General features: G+C 48.7%; 1 protein-coding gene across 1 annotated transcript in view; it reads left to right on the forward strand.

Moving 5' to 3' along the window:
* LOC144110206 (putative ferric-chelate reductase 1 homolog) overlaps positions 1-20725 on the forward strand; it is a 125569-nt gene that overhangs the window by 54047 nt on the left and 50797 nt on the right. Inside the window, exons 8-9 of the mRNA XM_077643044.1 lie at positions 7-169; positions 3707-3817. Coding sequence (XP_077499170.1) covers positions 7-169; positions 3707-3817 — 274 coding nt within the window. The remainder of the gene's footprint in view (positions 1-6; positions 170-3706; positions 3818-20725) is intronic.

The following is a 20725-nucleotide window of genomic DNA, read 5'->3' on the forward strand; positions in this document are numbered from 1 at the left end:
GCGCAGCCCACTGAGGGCATCACATTCGGCAAACACGAAATGACGGACGGCGTGCTGAAATGCTCCTGGGTGAGGGCTGCCGTGACGACCGTCAAGGGCAAGACCTTCGACCTCGCCACGAACAAGTACTTTTTGCTTCTGGCCAAGGGTGACATCGTGGGCGCGGACGGTGAATCTTGCTTCTTCTTCTCTCAGAACCACTCCAAAGACATTGCTTACCGTGTGCTGGAAAAAAAAAGATGCTATCGGTGTTAGCTGCACGCTGTTAAAGCACAAAAAGTTCATTTAGAAGTTTCTTGCGAAGTTTCTTGCATATTGTAGATGTGGTTGATGAACCTGTACAGATTCGCATGTATGCTGGTGACTGTATTATTTTCAATGAGATCTGGTCAGCTGACGACCAGGCAATACTAAACCCGTCCCTTAATAATATCCACGCATGGTGTAATCGATGAGGCATGAAACTTAACTTTGAAAAGACTGTCCTACTACGTGTTACAAGGAAGCTTAATCCATTTATATGTTCTTTTTTTCTAAGTTCAGGACAAATTATTCAAGTAAATGAATATAAATATCTCGGTGTTACATTAACAAACAACTTAAGCTGGAACACTCTCATTTCTAACACTTGCTCGTCTGCCTTACTAGAACTTTGTTTCGCCATAAACTAAAAGATACACCACTTCAGGCTAAGAGACTAGCATACGAAAACTTCATAAGTACTGAATTGGAACATGCGTGCATTGTATAGGATCCGTATACTGTCACTATTATAAAAGCCCTTGAGCGAATCCAAAAGAAAGCTGTGCGATTCATGTTGTCGCCGTACAATCGAACTGCTTCAGTCTCTGCATTAATGCAGTCGAATTTGATACCAACCCTTCAGTCCCGGCGCAAGTTTCTTCGGTTGAAATTCTTATTTTTACTATTTAACCATAAACATGGACTAAAATCTTCACCGTATCTTATACTACAGAACACCAGACGAACCCGACACTCCCACCCCCTTTCTCTGACCCCGTACTTTGCTAATTTCAGCAGTCTTTCTTTCCGCAAACCATCAGTCTTTGGAACACCTTACCAGCTTCGTGCTTACAATCTCTTGACCTGATAAGTGACCATTGTTTTTTCCTTTCCATTTCATTTTCTGCTGCTCGTCTTCTATTTGCATTTTGGTATTATTCCTTAATTTGTAATCTGTTTCTGTAACCCACTCCTGCTTGGGCCTCACGACCTATAGTACGTCATAAATAAAGATAAAAAATAAATTAAAGAAACACTGAAAAGCAATTACCGTGAAGGCTCAAGGGGTCCTAGAGCAAAATGATAAACGTGAGACCCGCTATTTGAAGAAGCTCAAATCAATGCAAAAGTAAAGAAAGGCACGAAATCTACAAATGGCATACACACGTGGAAGTACTATTGCAAATCAAACGGAGCTGATTATTAAATGCAGACAGAAATCTACAATAAAATTACGGAGGGCACTTAAGACTGCCCGGCCGCGGTGGCTCTGTGGTTAAGGTGCTGGGCTACTAATCCGGAGTACCCGGGTTCGAACCCGACCTCCGCGGCCGCGTTTCGATTGAGGCGAAACACGAAAGGTGCCCGTGTGGTGTGCGTTGCCACTACACGTTAAAGATCTCCAGGTGGTCGAAATTATTCCGGATCTCTCCACTACGTACGGCACCTTCTTCTTTCTTAGTCTCTCCTTTAACCCTTCCCTTACGGCGCGGTTCAGGTGTCCATCGAGATATGGAAGACAATTACTGCGCCATTACTGGGTTCAAATTCGTGCGCTCTAACCATCATTTCTGAACAAATGTACAGGCAATCTGTCACTGCTCTAAGCAATATTTCGAAAGAAGTTGAGTTTAGAGCATCGCTGCACTGCAGGACAAGTGCGAATTGAGCCCCGGCTGTCTTACGATGTGGAAAAAAAAAAAGACAGAACATGTCTCTGATAATTATTTGCTGTCCCACGACGGCTAACCCACTCACGACCGTTGTTTCATTTCTTTTTCACGAAATGAGGGCACCGACATACAAGAGAAGTGGCACAGCAGTAACTTATGCAGGTTCTATTGGAGCACATAGTTGTAGTTTTGTTTTGGCTAAGTCGCCTTCCAAGTTTTTAAAGATTGTCCTAGCGGGCAGTATGTACTGTTGCGGGCTGAATAATATGGATAATGCCTACGCGTTCAGCCTATTCTGTCTCGTTGCTTAACGGAAATGTAATTTTTTGCTGCCTTTTTGTGCAAAAGCAGGAGTAAACGTTACTTGAATACGCATCAAACGCCCATAATTTTTCTCAAGGCAACGTGTCAGAAGACTTGACTGACGAAGCATGGTTCACAGCGATCTATCAGCGACTGCGCAATCATGAACAAATATTTGCTGGATGCGTACCGCTCAAAAACTACCCCTGCTTTCTCTGGCCAGCCAGTGAGCTCTTACTCCTCCAAAGTACAAAGTGGTCATGTTCCCTCAAGCTTCTATGCTTTTCATTGATATTCTTAACATCGCTGCCAAAAATTTAGCTTTTTTTCTAAATCCTGTATCCCGTAAAAATTTTTGGTTATGACTCTACATGTGAGCATATTTAATTCGTTTTTTTTTCATTTCGATTGGTTGACTGCGTCCAATGCTTGGGATGTCCTGAACCTTGACGAACTGAACCGTAGTTCATTTTTACATTTTTATGTAATCGCAGCAACTTCTAACACGCATGTACTTCAATACACAAGGTGACTATGTTCTAACTGATTTTCATGTCAATTTTTCGCGAGGAAAAGAACTCCTGTTCAATACTAGTTCACGTGAACGTTCGGGGCTGAGAACACGGAACGTTGAAGACCGTTTCGCATAAAAGTTAACAGCGCGCAAACTTACTCACGTTGAGTAAAACTGAAAAACAAAAAGACGTCAATCGAATCTGCGGTTGAGGACGTTGGCAGAAATATCGCTTCGAAGGACCCCAGCGTTGCATACGCTGAGTCGACGCTGAGTCCAAGCGTAGTACATCTCACGCAGACAGAAATATTCCTGTAAATTTTACTCATTGATCGTTGCACTTTTGACCGTTCAGCATTCAGCTCATGCCAAACTTTATCTACTGAAGACTGTAGACATTTCTATGAAAATATTCTCATTGAAAACATATTTGATCACAGCTACTTGCATGGTATGGTACCGTGTTTTTCTAACAATGCCTCAAGTACATACCCAACAATTCTGGACAAAAGCATACTTGAGCGGGAAACCGTTTATTAACGCAATTTTTTTCATATAATATAAGGTTTCACTACAACAATCAATATATCCGCAGATCACCCGACGGCAATCTAGTATTTTTTCTATTCGCCTTTTTGCTATCGTCAAAAGGGCTCCCTACTGGTTTTCTATGGTACTCTTCACTCTTCCATTCGATCGCTGGAAACAGTTTAAAAGAAAGATTTTGCTACATATCAGAATCATGGACCTTCCATACTTCTAAAGCAGTGTCTTGCATTTTTCCAATTTTCTAAATTTTTACCCGAGAATGCTGGTCTTGGTGGTGCTATAGCATTCATGGGTACGCGAGCATAACTAATCAGAATAACTTAACATGTTAATTACGTTTCATGTTCACCATGTTAAGAAAAGTGCGTGTCATCAGATCAGCATGCATTCTTTCTTACTCCTATCTTCCTCCCAAAACTTGCAGAGAAGAGTTATCACGGTGCCGACAAAGGAGTTTCGTCGGAGCCATTGGCCCTGGGGGAGAAACGATTGGCAAAGGCTGCCTCGGAGAGGAACCCTCTCATCCTAGTTCACGGTAAGTGTCTCTGCATTCGTCGTCTGCCTTTTGCTCATTATTAGCTGCTTGTCGTTTACAGCTCTCATTTTCCCTGACTTTGCGTTTTTATTAACAACGGTTGCTAACAACGACCATCTGGCGTGTATTGTAATTAAACTTAAGCGCTTCAGAAAGAGTGCTAGAACAAACCTACACATAACTGGTCAATCTTGAGGAATCCCCTCTGGTGAAGTAGATTTGTAATAAGGGAGTGATTAGTCATTGACATCCACCCAAGCCTCGCCCAAGCCTCGCCATGCAGCTGCACAGGCAAGCTATAGAGGTTCCACAGAAACTTCGTAATTAAAAAATCGTCCTTGCCCGGGGTTCGAACCCGGGACTACTGTTTAAGCGCAGCATTCACGGTTTTAAATAGTACTGATTTAAATAGCACGGCTAGCATATGGTATGCGGAGAGCGAATTGACGAATAACTCGAATTGGGAACGGTTGTCGCTCCAAACAGTATGAAGCCGGCATGATGAAGGAAATGATTGATTTACTGGCTGAAGTGCTAGAACGTATGATGGCTTGGAGCCGAACGGCGCGTGACACCGGCAAGAGGAGCGAGCATCAATCCGGCTGCACTTCGGCGTCATCTTCGACGGCTGGTGCTGCTCCTGCTGCGTAAGGGCGCTGCTGCTGCTACAGTAGGCCCCCCACTAATGAAGGAGTCCGGTGAAGCTGGGAGCCGGAACCACTTTTTCCGCTTCTGAGGAGTGGCAGGGAAAGATGGCGGAGGAGGGCAGCCGGCCGGTTGGGGCAGAGAAAGCGCACATGAAGGTCCAGTGGGTGGGGCGTCCTCTGTGAAGGCTGGCTTCAAGCGGTCGATTGGAATGGTGTCAGCGCGCCCATGAATGTCATCGATGAACTTCGATGTTCTTTCGAGTACACGGAAAGGGTCGTCGTAGGGGCGCTGAAGCGGCTTGCGGACAGAAACTCGGCGAACAAAGACGTGCGTGCAAGTCGCGAGTTCGGATGGAACATGTTAAGATGGTGGAGACTGGTGTCGGAGATGTGGCGCCCTGAGATGACGGCAAAAATAGCGGAGCTGCGTCACGTAATCGGTAGAGTCGGGACTTGTAGACGAATCGGTAGATTCGAAAAATTCACCAGGAAGATGCAGGGGTGAGCCGAAGACAATCTCTGCCGGAGAACAACGAAGATCTTGTTTCAGTGTAGCATGGAGGCTGAGCAGAACGAGTGGTAAGGAGGCGGTGCAGTGGGTGGTGTCGAGTTGGGCTTTGAGGGATGCTTTTAGCGAACGATGGAAGCGCTTGATCATACCGTTGACAATGGGATGGTAAGCAGTAGTTCTAATTCGGGAAGTTCCAAGTAAAGTCATAAGGTTATTAAAAAGTGAAGATTCAAACTGGGCGCCACGGTCAGTGGTGATGGTCGAGGGAACCCCGTACCGGGAGACCCAGACGGCGACGAAGGTTCTGGCAATGGTGTCACTGGTGGCGTCAGGCAGAGGGAACGCTTCGGGTCAGCGAGTAAACCGATCGATGCAAGTAAGAAGATATGACTGTCCAGTGGAAGGTGGCCAGGGAACCAAGATATCTATGTGGACGCTGTCAAAATGGGCTGACGGCCGAGGGAACGAGCCGAAGGGAGAGGTCGTGTGTCTATGAGTTTCAGACTGCTGGTAAGCCAGGCAGGCACGCGCCCAGGCGCGCACGTCCTTGTTGATGCCGGTCCAGACGTAACGTTTTGTGAGAAGATGCTGCGTGGCGCGAATTCTAGGGTGGGACTGGTCGTGGAGAGCGTCAAAGGCAAGACGACGAAAGGCAGAGGGCACCAAAGGGCGCGGAGTGCCGGCCGAAGTGTCGCAGATGATGGGGACGGGGCACGAAGGGAGGAGAATTTTACGAACAACCAGCGAGCCAGGGTCTTTGCGGAAGTCCATAACTTCCGATTCTTGTTTCTGCGCTTTTGCGAGGGCGGCAAAGTCGAGGTTTGGTGATGGAGCAGCAGAGGCGAGGGAACCAGTAAAACGTGAGAGAGCATCCTCCGGGGCATTGTCAAGACCTTGCACATGCCTGATGTCGGTCGTGAATTCTGCCACGTACGAATGGTGACGAATTTCACAGGGCGAGAATTTACCGCTCCCCGATTTGATGGCAAAAATAAGTTATTTATGGTCGGTGACGATGTGGAACTGTCGACCTTCTACGAGGTGCTTGAAATGCCGCACGGACATGTACATGGCAAATTCACGGCCGAAAGTGCTGTAGCGGCTTTCGGCACCGGAAAGCTTCCGGGAGAAAAAAGATAGATGGCTCCAAGGAGCATCCACGAGCTGGTAGAGCAAGGCTCCAACGCGTGAGTCGGAGGCGTCGGTCATGAGGCGTAGGGGTGCATCAGGGCGCGGATGGGCAAGGAGAGCGAGGTCGGATAGTTTCGCTTTGGCGGCCTGGAAAGAATCCAGAGCAGCTGGAGACCATGTCAGTTGTGCGGAGTTTGTTTCCTTGCATTGAAGCATGTCCGTCAATGGTTTGAGGAGTGCAGCATAGTGAGGGATGGAACGGCTATAAAAATTGATAAGGCCGAGAAATTCACGGAGCTTGCGGATTGAGGCAGGCTGCGGAAAGTCTTGAATGGCCTGGACTTTTGATGGGAGAGGCCGGATGCCGGAGCGCGTGACACGGTGACCGAGGAAGTCGAGCTCCGACTTGCCGAATTCACATTTTGCTCTGTTGATGATCAGGCCGTAATCAGATAGACGTTGAAAAAGCTGCTGGAGGCGTTGCAAGTGCTGCTGTGTATCGCGGCTGAATGCGAGGATGTCATCAATGTAGGTCATGCAGATAGGTAGACCCCGTGTAACTGTGTCCACGAAGCGTTGAAATGTCTGGCCAGAGTTACGGAGCCAAATGGCATGCGTAGGTATTCGAAGAGGCCGAAAGGTGTAATTATGGCAATTTTGGGTACATCGGATGGTTCTACAGGGGTTTGATGGTAGGCCTTGACGAAATCGATTTTAGAGAAAATTGTGGCGCCATGCAGCGAGGCGGTAAAATCCGCGATGTGGCCACGGGGCCGCCAGTCCCCTTGGGATTTTTTCGGTACCATGTGTAGACGGGACGCCCATGGGCTAGATGAAGGTCGGATAATGCCGAGCTCCAGCATGTGTTCGAACTCGTTGCGGGCGATCTGTAAACGGTCTGGAGCAAGGCGACGGGCTCGAGCGTGTGTGGGCGGGCCAGTGGTCACGATGTGATGCGTGGCCTGGTGTTTGACGGGCAGTAAGAAGTTCGAAGGACGGAGCAGAGAAGTGAGGATCTAGGATCCAGGAGGATCCAAGGGGGAGGGGGGGGGGGGGAGTATCCAGGAGGATCTAGTAGGCCGACTGGTGCGGGCTGGGTATACTGGCAAGCCGTTCTCGAAGATGGAGACCCTGAACACAGAGGTTCGTCACGGCGTCCACGAGACACTTGCTTTACATGTTGCCAGTAGATTGTAGTGGCGCAGGAAATCACCTCCGAGGATTGGGTAACGTACGTCCGCGACGAGGAAGGCCCATCGGAACACACGTGGGAGGCCCGAATTGAGTGCGAGAGCATGTTCGCCGTACCTAGCGATGGGGGTGAGCTTTGCGCCTTGTAGCAGTGGGCCAGTGCGACGAGAAGGTGACGATGTAATGCTGTAGGGGAGGACGCTCACCTCTGCTCCGGTGTCGACGAGAAAACAGCGGCCAGAGATGTGGTCGCGATTGAAGAATAAGCGGCTGTACTCCGGGGTGACACCACTTGCCCTTCTAGTGTTGTCGTGGGAAGTTTCCCTGGAAGCGACTGGGAGGAGTACACGGAAGCGCTGCTTCACCAAAGGTGCGGTGATACCAGCACTCGCTGGTTCGAAGAGGTGAGGTAGCACTACATCGGCAAGGTAAGGTCTGGCAACGGGAAGGCGAGAGAGAGCGGAAGGTCGACATGTCGTATTTGGCCAAGAGTCCAACAGATGGCGCCACCGCCCCATTGCTGTGCTTAACTGCACAGTTCGCGGAGCGCGCGAACATGAATAAAGCAGTCGTTCACCGGACTCTGTGTTGGCTGTTCGTTCTCTGGCGCTCGTGAGTGCCTCGTTCAGGGAATTCCTTCAGCGCAATGGCATAAAGCATGTGCTGACGCCACCGTATCACCCGGCATCAAACGGTGCTGCGGAGCGTGCAGTGCAAACTATCAAGGCAAAGCTGAAGAAAGCAGTGGGTGGAAGCTTCGACTGTCAGCTAGCCCGCGTCCTGCTGAACTACAGGTCAACGCCGCACGAGACTACTGGGTGCTCCCCGGCTGAGTTGATGATGGGGCGCAAGCTGAAGACAGCTTTGACCCTACTGCGGCCTGACATGAGGTCCACAGTTCTTAAAGGCAGCTAAAGCAGAAAGTTGCGCACGAGCAGCATGCCCATCGGACGCCGCTTGTGCAGCCAGGGGATTCTGTATATGCACGAAACTTTCGAGATGGTCCACCCTGGTTTCCTGCAATGGTGACTGCTACATCGGGCGACCACATCGCCGATGTCACATTGCCTGATGGTCGGTCCTGGAGGCGACATCAAGAACATCTGCGACACGATTTCTCCGCAACCGAAGTGTCTCCGCCGGCTGCAGCAAAACATCAAGTCGGTACACGTGATGTGAGTGCAGATGACCAACAGACCTCTGCCATGCAATCACACCTGAATGGCGGCAGCGAGGACGGATCTGTACAGCACGAGGCTCCACCAAGGGATAATTCAGCACTGGGTGTGCCGGTTGATCCAGAGCTTCCCAAGTGTGAGCCGCAAACACCACCGTTGCGAAGAAGCTCAAGAGCAAGACGGCCCAATGTACGCTATTCGCCGTGAGGCCTGTTCACGTTACCTTCTTTGTGTGGGTGGGGAGGGGTGTCGTATTTCGCCAAGAGTCCAACAGATGGCGGCACCGCCCCATTGCTGTGCTTAACTGCACAGTTCGCGGAGCGCGCGAACATGAATAAAGCAGTCGTTCACCGGACTCTGTGTTGGCTGTTCGTTCTCTGGCGCTCGCCCGCAACGCGCGGGGCTCGGACATCACACGACAGTGCGGCTATTTGGTCGGAGAGGCGTGTGATCTGGGCGTGAAAGTCGTCACGGAGGCTCTGAAGGTCAGCGCGGGAGCGAGGAGATGATGGGTGGGAGCTTGCAATACTGCGCCGAGAGAAATTATGGAGTAGGAAACGTCCATGACGGAGTCCGCCAGCTCAGCGAGCTCAGGCGCCGGTGTGCAGTGCAGGAAGGCTTGGTCGAAGGTGGCAGCCTTGTCGTCCAGGAGCTGCTGGAGCCGCCGCAGCAACTGTGTAGGTTTGCGGTTCCCCAGTTCTTCGGAGGAGATGAGCTGCTGCACGCGGCGATATTCCGAGACGGCTGTGCGTTTGATGGGCTCAGCACAGCAGCCAACGTGTCAAACGGGGCCGAGGCGGGCGGAGTTATGAGGAGGTCGCTGACTTCGGCGGCAATCTCAGGTGGTAGCGACGCAGCGACGTGATGAAACTTCTGCGCCTGGCTGGTAATGCTGCCAATAGTGAACTGTCTGTTGACCTGAGCGAGCCAGAGTTGAGGATCGGCCGTCGAGAACTGGGGAAGGCGAAAGGAAAGCGCGGAGACAGCGCTGGAGGGTTTGTCACCGGACATGGCGGAGGCGTTGTCGTCGGCATTGGCAATGGTGGGAGCGGGTGTTCCAGCGGATGTCCAGAGTCACCAGTTTTTCGCACCAAACTGTATGAGGCCGGCACGGCGAAAGAAACGATTGATTCACTTGCTAAAGTGCTAGAATGTATGATGCCGTGCAGCCGAACCGAACGGCGTGTGACGCCGGCACCAAGAGGGAGCTCAATTCGGCTGCACTTCGGCGTCATCATCTTCGGCGGCTGGTGCTGCTCCTGGCCGCTGCTGCTGCTACACGATGTCGGTCCAATTTTTCGCTCTTTCCGTACCGTACGTCAGCCGTCCCGGCCAGCTCAATTGCTAGACTGACGGCTCCGATGAAGTGGTAACACGGGTTCGAGCTGCAGGCCAGCGCGAATTTGATAACAAAAGCTTTACTCGCCGCTGGTTGAGCAGTTTCGCGTGATCCCTGGAGAGCAGTGCTGCGCTAGCGCGAGGTGCAGTGACGACACACAACGCATTTCTCTCTCTCTCTCTCGCTCCCTAGTCACAACTGCGCATGCGCCACTAGTAGCCCCGAGCCACAGGTGTTCCGCCGCTGTGCAGCGGCGCGCCTTTCCTCAAAATGGGACTTCAAATTTTAAGTTCTAAGCCGCCCGTGTGCTAGGCGATGTCAGTGCACCTAAAGATCCCCATGTGGTCGAAATTATTCCGGAGCCCTCCACTACGGCACCTCTTTCTTCCTTTCTTCTTTCACTCCCTCCTTTATCCCTACCCTTACGGCGTGGTTCAGGTGTCCTCCGATATATGCGACAGATACTGCGCCATTTACTCTCCCCCAAAACCAATTAATATTGTTATTTTCTGTTCTCTCTTTCTTTTTCCCTCCCTTCTTTTTCCCTTCCTTTACGGCGCGATTTAGGAGTCCACCGAGATATTTAACACGGTTACTGTGCTTTGCGCGCTCGCCGCGCCATCTGGCATGACGTAACACCGCGCGGCTCGCCGCCGCCGCCGTTTGGTATGACGTCACACCACGTTCCTCGTCGTTGCGCTCGCCTCCGCTGGCTTCGGCAGCTGCGTCGCATGCCTGATAACATGCCGGAGGATTGAAGGGAGAGCTCGCGTGCGCCGTAACCACATTTGTGTCGTCTTTAATGCGACAACAACATAGCTATACAACCATACTAACCTGTGCTTGCAATCAAGATTAACCATATGCAAGGCTAACCATGCTATGCCTTAGCTTTCGCTACGTATATCCTGGCATAGCCGAGCTAAGCCGCTAAGTCGCAGCGTTCATTGGGTGACCAACCTCTCGCGATCAACCATTAATTTAACCGCCACCTGCCAGGATAGGCGCGTTGCCTATCCAGTGTGCGGTACGCACTCGACGTTACAGGCCAAGGCACGTCTACTTACCCGATACACTGCAGCTTTCACTCTCTAACTAGATACAGCAGTAGTTGAACCGCAGCTAATTTTCTTTCTTTGGCTACAATGTTTCTGAGGCACCTGCATTGATTTCCTTTGTAACCGTATGGCTGCTCTTGGATAGATGCCAGTGAATAATTCCTCCCTTATTACAGAAAAATGCATGATAATACACTATTTTCTTCAGAATTCACGCTTCGAAACCCGCAGTGATGACCGCGCAGTGCGCAACAGGCGAGTAAACTGAGGTAGCACTAAAATGCACGGTTTATTGGCGTGACGTGCACACACAGAGGAACTAACTACTAGGCGGCAACACGCGCAGTTGGTGATCGTCGAAGCGCAGTTTCTGCTGCGCTCAGCCGGACTCAATTGAAAGCTGACGACGAACTTTCGAGATACGCCGTGGAATGTAATCACAAAAGTCTCGAACAACAAAGAATCGGTTCCGCATGGCTGCGATGATTCCATAAAAAGTATGGCGCACCTTGTGTAACAAAGGAAGAGATTAACGGTGAAATTCTAGAACGCACCTTACTTCAGTGAGAATGCCTTAAAAGCGGCTCGCCTTCCTGGATCAATTTTTAAATACGCCTTACTATAGGGCCCTTAAAGAAGCTGGTTTTGGAGCGTCTCTTTCGGGAGGTAGCCACAGCGCTACCTTCAGCTAACTTCATTCTTGGCCTTTGGATACAGAGCAACCTCCGTGTATATACCCACACCATCCAGACTCTCAAAACCACCGCAAACCAGATAGCTCGCATGATCACCCGCATTACCAAGCATCGCCAAGGAATGCGAGAAGACACTTTTCAGTTGGTGCAAGCACTGGTACTTAGCCGAATCGCATACGGACTACCATTTCACACGCTAACAAAGGGAGAGGAGCAGCAAGTTGGCGCCATCATAAGAGAGTATACAACATGGTCGTTACCCTTCCTAAAAACACCTCGGCGGAGCGTCTGACCGCACTGGGGACTTCAACACATTTGCGGAACTAACAGAAGCCATCCGTGCATCACAAACACTAATACTTCAGACCACCCAAGCTGGACGAGCTATCCTACGCCGATTAGGCACAGTTGCGGACATCCGCGCACTAGATGCTCAAACCTCTCTACAAAAACAGCACAGGAAATACATCGGCGTGGCTACGTTACCGAAACATATACCTAAAGACGTTCACACAGGCAGACGACGAGCGCGAGTATCCTACCTATGCCGACGCCTAGCCAATTCCCCGAACGTGGTGTATGTTGACGCCGCAGTATACCCGGACCATGACCAGTACGCAGTGGTGGCAGTGGTCCACCACTTCTCCACTCTATTCACTGCTTCTGTAAGAGCCGAAACACCAGCGGCCGTGGTGACCACCGCCGTGGTCATTGCCAAGGCAATACTAGTCCCAAGGCGAAAGCGCACATGTGATCACAGACTCGCAACACGCGTGTCGAAGAGGCCGAATTTCCAAGCACATCATTCGGCTCATGGGCACCACACCCCTCCCCAAGCACCACCAAATCACCTGGACCACTGGCCACGAGGGACTGGAGGTAAATGAGAGGGCACATGCTCTAGCTCGAAGCATCATCAACCGAGCGGGGCCACAAATCGTGCCCGCTTCCAGCCCTCTACATTCTAGGTATAACGAACGCCTCGAGCTTCAGCGTCTTCAAATGAGACGGTTCCCTCCACCTCATAGGAAATTAGACACACCAGATGCCGTCTCTTGGAGGCAGATACAAACGAACACATTTCCAAACCTCCATAGACTACATCTCATACACACAGCATTATATTCCGACACCTGTACTTAGGGCCAGACCCGCCCTACGCTCTTCCACATTTCTTGGGGATGTGGGGCCAAACCAAACACTCTACAGACGAAAAACACGTCTTTTGAGCGGTAAGAGGCGCTGCTGACCAGCAATAACCTGGAGGACCAAAGAGCCGTCATACAACAGGTCCATAGCAGCTCAAGCCAGTGAGCACTGGAATGAGGGCCCCACCCATAAGCTAGCCCAACTCCCCTTCATTTAATAAAGTTTTTCCTCCTCCTCCTACCTTCAGCTCCCTTACCTCGCTCCTTCACCAGTACGCAAGCTTCACTGCACAACAACTTGCTCTGCGCTTGCGCAGTAGAAGAAGGTTTCCGGCGGCTGCAGTGACGCTCAGTTCATTATGTCAGAGCAAACATTCGCTTCCAGACCAACTACGTTTTAATGGCAAGCCATTAGAGCACCAAAACAATATGCGTAAAGTGCAAAACACTCACCTAGGCACCTGTCCGTCAAAACGAATACAAGGTTATAGATGTGTACATCTTTTGGTTTTCAGTGTACAGAAACGTATTTCTATTATTAGGCGCATATCCTTAACACCTGATGCCGAGAAGCGGCTCCTCGTCGCGCTGAGCGCCTCCTTACCCAAGGAGTCGCTGCGGCCGGTTCTAAAATTAGATGGCTACCTTCAATGCTTCCATCATGGAGGGTTCCTCATTGTAGATAAGGAAACAGTGTAAGCTGAGGAAGGTTCTAGAATTTGGCTCTAAAACGCATTCGGGAAGGCTTCAGCATGAAAAAATCAGCATTGGACAGTTTTCCAGCCCTTCCCGTAAATAAGCATTCACCCGATGCTCGACAGTGAAATGTGGGGAAAATGGTTGCGGCTTAGCTCGGCTAAGCCCGGTTATGCAATCCAAAGCTTTGTTATGAGTTGTTGTGCTTTGTTGCTGAGCCAAGTTAGACTCCTCGTCCGTCGCCGAAGCCGAAGTCGTGGCGGAGGCAGTAACAGCGGCGGCTGCCTCCAAACTCTTCGCTGCCGCCTTTCGGCATCCTTCAACCGCCGTTGAGCTATTCGACGTCAGCCCGATGATCACTCAGCCCGTCGTCTACGAGACCGTCGCGACGGCGTAGACGGTCCCGGCCTGCTCGCTTCATCCATAGCGAGAAACTGCAAGGCGGCATTGTGTATCCACGCGAGAGCGGCGCCGTCTCCCTTTCAAGGGAACGGCGGGTCACCTGGTTAGGCGGCGGTCGGTGCATCGCCGGCGGCGCGCCGCTGCGTCTGGGCCGAGTCACGTGGTACGTCACGTGGCTGACACACTACAACTCCTACACTTCAAGGTCAAATATACCGCGCCGATGACCTTGGCTCGACGATGCTAGTAACGCTTTCGCTTTAAAAATAAACACTGAGAATGCAAACACAATCTGTGAGAATGCAAACAAACCATCCATTACTGCGCAAATAGGCTTTATGCGCACAGGCACTATGGGCGTCAAAAGTAAGTGACCCATCCTCCAAGTTCCTATCCATGCCACACTGCATGCGGACGCCTGCCGGTCTGCGCACCAGGAGTGTATCGTCAGGTGGCGCCTGCATCCAGTGCGGCGCGATTCCGAACTTGGAGGAAGGGTCACTTTTGGCGGCGATAGTACAAGTTCTGAGTGCACGGCGCCGGTGCGATGCTTTCGTTCCGCCGGCGGCCACTCAAGCTCTCCAAACCGACGAATGATCTTGTGCGGGCCGAAGTGGCGGCATAAAAACTGTTCACTCTGTCCGCAGCGGTGAATGGGCGTCCACACCCCTACACAGTCAGCTGGCTTGTATTCCACGTGGCGCCGGCGTAGGTTGTAGTGTCGTTGTGCTGTTGCTCTCTAAAGCGCCGCCAGGCCTTCCGTCGTGCTTCTTGCGCTGTCTGTAGGTAGGCGGCGATGTCACGATTGCCTTCTTCGGTAACGTTGGGCAGCATAGCAGAAAGCGTGGTCGTGGCCTCCCTGCCATGGACGAAAATAAAAGTTGTCATGTAGGTGCTCTCTTGAACTGCGGTGTTGTAGGTGAAGACCATGTAAGGCAGTATGGCGCCCCAGGTCTTGTGTTCTGCGTCGATATACCTGGACACAATGTTTTCTGTGGTCTTGTTTAAACGCTCCGAAAAGCCATTGTTCTGCGGATGGTGCGAAGTTATCTTCTGGTGGCTTCCTTGAATACAGCGGAGGATGGCTTACATCGATTACGCCGTTTACGCTGTTCGTTTGTCTGGGATCAGCACTTCGCGGTCGCCATTTTACAGAAAGATACATTGCACAAAATATTTCGCTATTTAAGTCGCAGGTGCAGAATTCTGCTGCTGCTCCGTCCAGCAGGGTTTTTGTCCCGGCGTAGCGTGTCAGGTAGTGGGTCGCCGCAATGATCCGGTTGTCTCCAGATGCTGGCTTGGTAAAGGGCCGAGCAGGTATACATACTGATCTGCTGGAAGCGCCTAGGTGTAGTTTGAATAGGGTTAAGAAATCCTGCTGGGCAGGCGGCATGTGTCTCATTGCTGAAAATGCCGGCAGGCTTTCGTATAACTGGCGACATCGCCAGATAGTCGTGGCCAGTAGTATTTCTTATGAATTCAACGGAGGGTGCAAGAAAGCTGATGTGCCCAGCTATTGGCTTGGTGTGTGAAGCCTGTAGAACTTCACGAAGGCTTGTAGGTGCTATGAGGTAAGTGGTCTTGGTGTGGTCCAAAGTTCGTCTTCACGAGGACGTTATTCCGAACGCAGGACGAAGACAGTGCCGCTTGAACGAGGCTGGGGATGTAGAAACCTCTCATTGCGAGCGCTCGATGAAGCGTTAGAGGTCTGGATCCGAGTATTGGTGCTACGGGAATGTTATGATGATGATGATGATAGGTGCTAGAAAGGCGTCGTCATTATTGTCCTGCGTCGCTACATTTAAAGGGGCCCGTGAGAGGCACTTGGTGTCCGAGCTCTTGCGTCCAGACATGTAAACGACGGTGATGTCCTACTAATGAAAGCGACCGAGCGAGGCGGTCCAGACGTGTGCTTCAAGCTGGTAAACCAGCAACATGTGATGGTCAGTCACAACTCTCAAAGGCCTGCTGTACAAGTGCGGGTGGAATTTTTGCGCGGCCCACACTATCGCAAGCGACTCCTTTGCCGTTGGATTGTTGGCCTATGCTAGAGAGCGGCTGGCCTATGCTATAGAGCGGCTGGCCAACGCAAATAATCGTTCGCGGCCTTGCTGCTTTTGAACAATAACAGCTCTTAACCCGAACTGCTTGCGTCTGCATGAATTTTTATTTTGGCATTTTCGTCGAATTATGCAAGCACGGGTGGCGACTCTCAACGACTCTGAATGGCACATTTGACTCCTTTAGATGCCTCAAACGTTGTCCGTTGCAAATCGCTGGTGATACGCGCCCAGCAGCAGCAATGTGTGCTCAGACGAGGACATCATCAAGAAACACGTTACAAATCTGCCACTTGAAACCTGTCAGTACTATAGTATTTTATCCTTGCTTGGACAGAACAAGGTCGAAATGGCGTTACAAATCAAATCAAATCAAAATTTATTCGTCTGTATGCGTACATATTCATACATTCTGATCTGCCTAAGCACATTTTGCTTGTTGGCTCATCAGGCAGCAGGCGGAGAAGTAACTCTGTATGAATACATTTCTTTTCTAAACAGTCATGCTAACACAGAGAAAAAAGTTGAACACAAAATAGCACACATGAAACAACTCAAGCTATACACAAGGCAATACATTTGCACGCCAATTCCTTATGTCCTTCATCCTCCTACGCTTGTTATTAGCAATACATAGATCATCGGGAATTTTATTAAATACAGCTGGTACATAATAATTGCGCATCTTTTTACCATAGTTCGTATAAACCCGGGGCTTAACAAAACGTTCCGTTTTTCTCAAGGTGACATCTTTCTTTACGGGAGTCTTATATTCATTTGAATAATTATACCGCGTTAACACAACAAAGTGGAAGAGTTCACGAATCTGAAGGATGCCTAACTGATCGTATTTCCCTTTCATGTCAACTGAGTATAGTCTGGTGGCGTAAGATATAGTGTTCACTATTCTTTTTAGGATAACATTTAATGCTTCTTTCTTGTATTCGGAGCAGTTACCATATACAGTAATGTCGTACTTTAAAGCAGGTTCTACTAATGCTGTATAGATGAATCGTCTAAGATGAAGCGGAGATTTGCCACGAAGGTGATACATCATAGCCGCAATGGCCCTTATCTTTCCAGAGAGGTAAACTATGTGGTCGCTCCATGAGAGGTGTCGGTCAAAGTGGGTGCCCAGATAGAGAATTGTTCTCTCCATTTCCATAGCTTTACAATTACACTGGTAACAATGGGATGCGTGAAGATACAGTGGTTGGTTTAAAATAACAATTTTATGGGGGTTTTCAGAGCATATCAGTTTTGTTTTGTTAACGTTTAAGAAATGAATTTTGCGAGAACCAGCAAAACACACCACTTATATCTGTTTGAAATGATTCCACGCCTGTACGATAATCAGTGGCTTCAAGTGCTAGCGCTGTATCGTCAGCGTATTGAAAAATGTTTGACTTAAGTTGTAATAAACCCAAATCAGATACATACACGTTACAAAACAGTGGGCCAAGTGTAATTCCTTGAGGTACACCGAATTTAACTTTTTTTTTTAAATCTGCGCGTATTATCAAGCATCACACACTGCAAACTATCTGTAAAATTATTGACAAAAAAACTTGTTAAAATGACCGCGAAAACCATGTTAGCTTAATTTTTCGAGTCGTAGCGCATGGTCTATCGTGTCAAATTCCTTAGTTAAGTCCAGAAATAAGGCTAACACAATGAGATTGTTTTCTAGTGCATTGTAAACATAGTCAGAAAATTCTTAAAAAAGTGTAGTCGTACTTCTATTCCTTGTGCAGCCAAATTGCGCAGCATTGTTCAAAGAGTATGTTTCACAGAATGATTCCATAACATATGCAACATGCTTTTCCATAATATGTGCTATTGATGAAAGTATTGCGATTGGCTTACAATTTGTACAATCACCTTTCTTCCCGTGTTTGTAGATCGGCCTGACAACAGATATTTTAAGTTCTTGAGGTATATCACCAGTTTCGAATACGCCATTCAGTATGTTCATAAGCACTTCTTGCAAAACGTCAAAATTTCTGTAAAGATCTCTTAGACGAATGCCATCGTATCCCGGTGGCTTCAACTGCTTCATTCTGCATAAAATGCTCCATAGCTCGTCAACTGTTATCAGTGGCAGATATGCGGTATGCACACATGCCCGTTTCGGTCGATGTAGTACAGGCCTACTGACTGCTATATTTCGCAACTTTTTTGTTGTGTTTATAAATACATCATTAAATTTATCGCAGAGCAATTTCACGTTCTCCTTTGGGAAATTCTTCTTTACAGCTTCATCAAGGGAAGTCTTTTTCTGTCTACCAATCAGTTCATTGGCAATTTGCCGCGTTTTCTTTCCGTCATGTTTGTTCAGTGAAAACTGTCGTGCGTAAAAAGAGCTTTTCGCCAGTCGCATTTTCGCTGTTACCTGGTTCCGCAATGCGCGATATTCATCTCCTAAAGCTTTATCTTCAGGTTACTTCCTATATTTTTGCCACGCTTTGTCTTTCGCGCAGCACAACTCCGCTATCTCATGAGTTATCCACTTCTTATCTGGTCTCCTTATTTTGATGTTAACAGATTTAGTTGACTGCGCATAGACGTTGCGAAAGATTTCTATAGTTTTGCTACATAAGCTGATGTGGTCTGAATCTATAAAGGAACTCCAGTTAACATTACGAATTAAATTGTCTACTTTTCTGTTATCTATATCAGAACCTGTAATAGTACCTCCATCAGTTGTATGATCGTCAGACATAATTGTAACCATTACAAAGTAATGATCAGCTTGTTTTTGCTTTATAACTCCCGAAACATAATGCTGGTTTTGCAAACGAATAATTATGTGGTCAATGCATGACTTGGTAATATTAGCACCTAAGTATTCCTCTCTCGTGTATCCATTAATTACGTTCACAAGTCCAAATTCTGCAAGCAAATTGAAGTAATCTGCTGTGGTACCTTTTGTGTCTTTCATACTGTCTATGTTTAGATCCCCTGCAATTATGAATTGCTTCTCATTCATGTATTTATAAAAAAAAAGTATACAGCTCATCTAGAAATGCACTGGCATTCAGATTTGGTGGCCTGTATATTGCACATAAAGTGTAATCTGTATTTCCTTTTGAAATAGAGTGACCGCCTCTGCGTGAATAAAGCTGACGTCAATTCTATTCGTCATCCGTTCATTTTTTATGAACAGCATAACACCGCCTCCTTTACGATTTTCACGGCACAATGCGTACTGAGTGTATCCAGCAAATACAAATGCACATTTTCTCGACACATCTATATTAACCTCAGTGAGAATAATAACATGAAATGGAACCGCCACAGTCTTTAAAATCAATCCTAATTCATCCCAGTATTTATTGAAACTTCTGATATTGACATGCAGCAAACCGAGTTCATGGTTAAAATCTGCATCGGTTTTTGCAGTTTCAGCATGAACGTTCCACTGGCGAAATGACTCAAAAGAAACCATTACGTTAGTTTCTCGAGATCCCTATCAGAGTTGATACTAATGATCGATGCGCCTTCACTTTTTCGGACAAGAATTTTCCCGTTGCTCACCCAGACAAATTTGAACCCTCGATCTTTCGCAAACTTCATGCACTCTGAAAGCAGCATTTTTTGAGCTCTTGTCAGGTTCTCATTTATGTAGATTTTTTCTATTTGCAGCGCGCGTTTTTTCGCCAGCCACATGTCCCGCGTGGCTTGGTCCACAAATCGAACAATAATAGGCGGAATCTTTTTGTGCCTTGAGTCGATGCAGCCCTTCTATCCTCTGTCGCTCCGGTGTCTGTATCTTCAACTTTGCATTGAGGTCAGTCAGAACTTGGTAAAGGTCCTGATTAGGGGCTCCAGCTATCCCGTGTAGTTCTACGTTTCTGCGCCTTGTGTACTGCTCAGCGCTTTCCACACAATCTTTCAGCCTGGCAAGCTCAGAGTCCTTTTCAGCCAATTTTTCAGTCAGTTCTTCAGTTGTTGTATTTAGTTTAGCTATCTCGTTTTCATGACTGGTAATCTTTGACAAGAGTTCGTCGTACTTGGAAGCAAGCATTTCCATTGCTTTTTCTACTGCCTGCGTGGTAGCGCTCTGTTTGTCAACCTTGTTTTCAAGCGTTTCCAGACGGCACAAAATTTTTTTAGGCTTCTGGCTGAAGCCCTCAATCAGAGTGTTCATAGCGGTTGTCTTGGCAGACGTGGGCCTACTACTCTGCTTTGTCTCATCATTTTCGCTACTTGATGTATCATCATCAGTACTTTTTTTCCCTGCAGTCGACACACTTCCAGACCGATAATTCGCTTGAACCTAAGTTCTTAAGAGCTGATTTATTTGTACCTGAGCATTCAATGTAGAAAGACTTTTCACAGTTACTGCATGCCAAAAACCTAGTCTTTTTTTTTTCCAAAACCCTTCGCACAAGAGAAACACTGCTGAGGAGCCATTGCTGACTACAAAGAAGGCCACAAAGAAGGGTGCAGTCCAGTGGAGCGTAGAACAGAAAAACGTATCGCTTACCTAAAGGTAACAGGACAAGAATTAGCACGGCATTCGGTGCTCCACCGTACTGCGGAGTGTCGCCTTTCGCAGCTTCGTTTTGTAGTGCTCAAATCCCGTGGTTCATGACGTCAGTTGCACTGTAGGCGGTGACGGCGAAGTTATCTGTCGTCGCTTTGGTGCTTCTATCTTGCTTCCCCGCTCCGGCCGTGCATCAGGATCACCGAACCAGTAAGGGACACATCGGCGCAACTGCTGCTTCTATTGCTGCCTCGAGGCTTGCCACCAGTGGGATGTTGCTGCAGGGTCAGGTAGCACACCGCTCCCCAAGGCACGTGCCGAGATCGTCTTTGGAAACGAAACACACGACGCTCTGTGGCCTCA

This window comes from Amblyomma americanum, chromosome 11, assembly GCF_052857255.1.
Source record: "Amblyomma americanum isolate KBUSLIRL-KWMA chromosome 11, ASM5285725v1, whole genome shotgun sequence".
Taxonomy (NCBI): domain Eukaryota; kingdom Metazoa; phylum Arthropoda; class Arachnida; order Ixodida; family Ixodidae; genus Amblyomma; species Amblyomma americanum.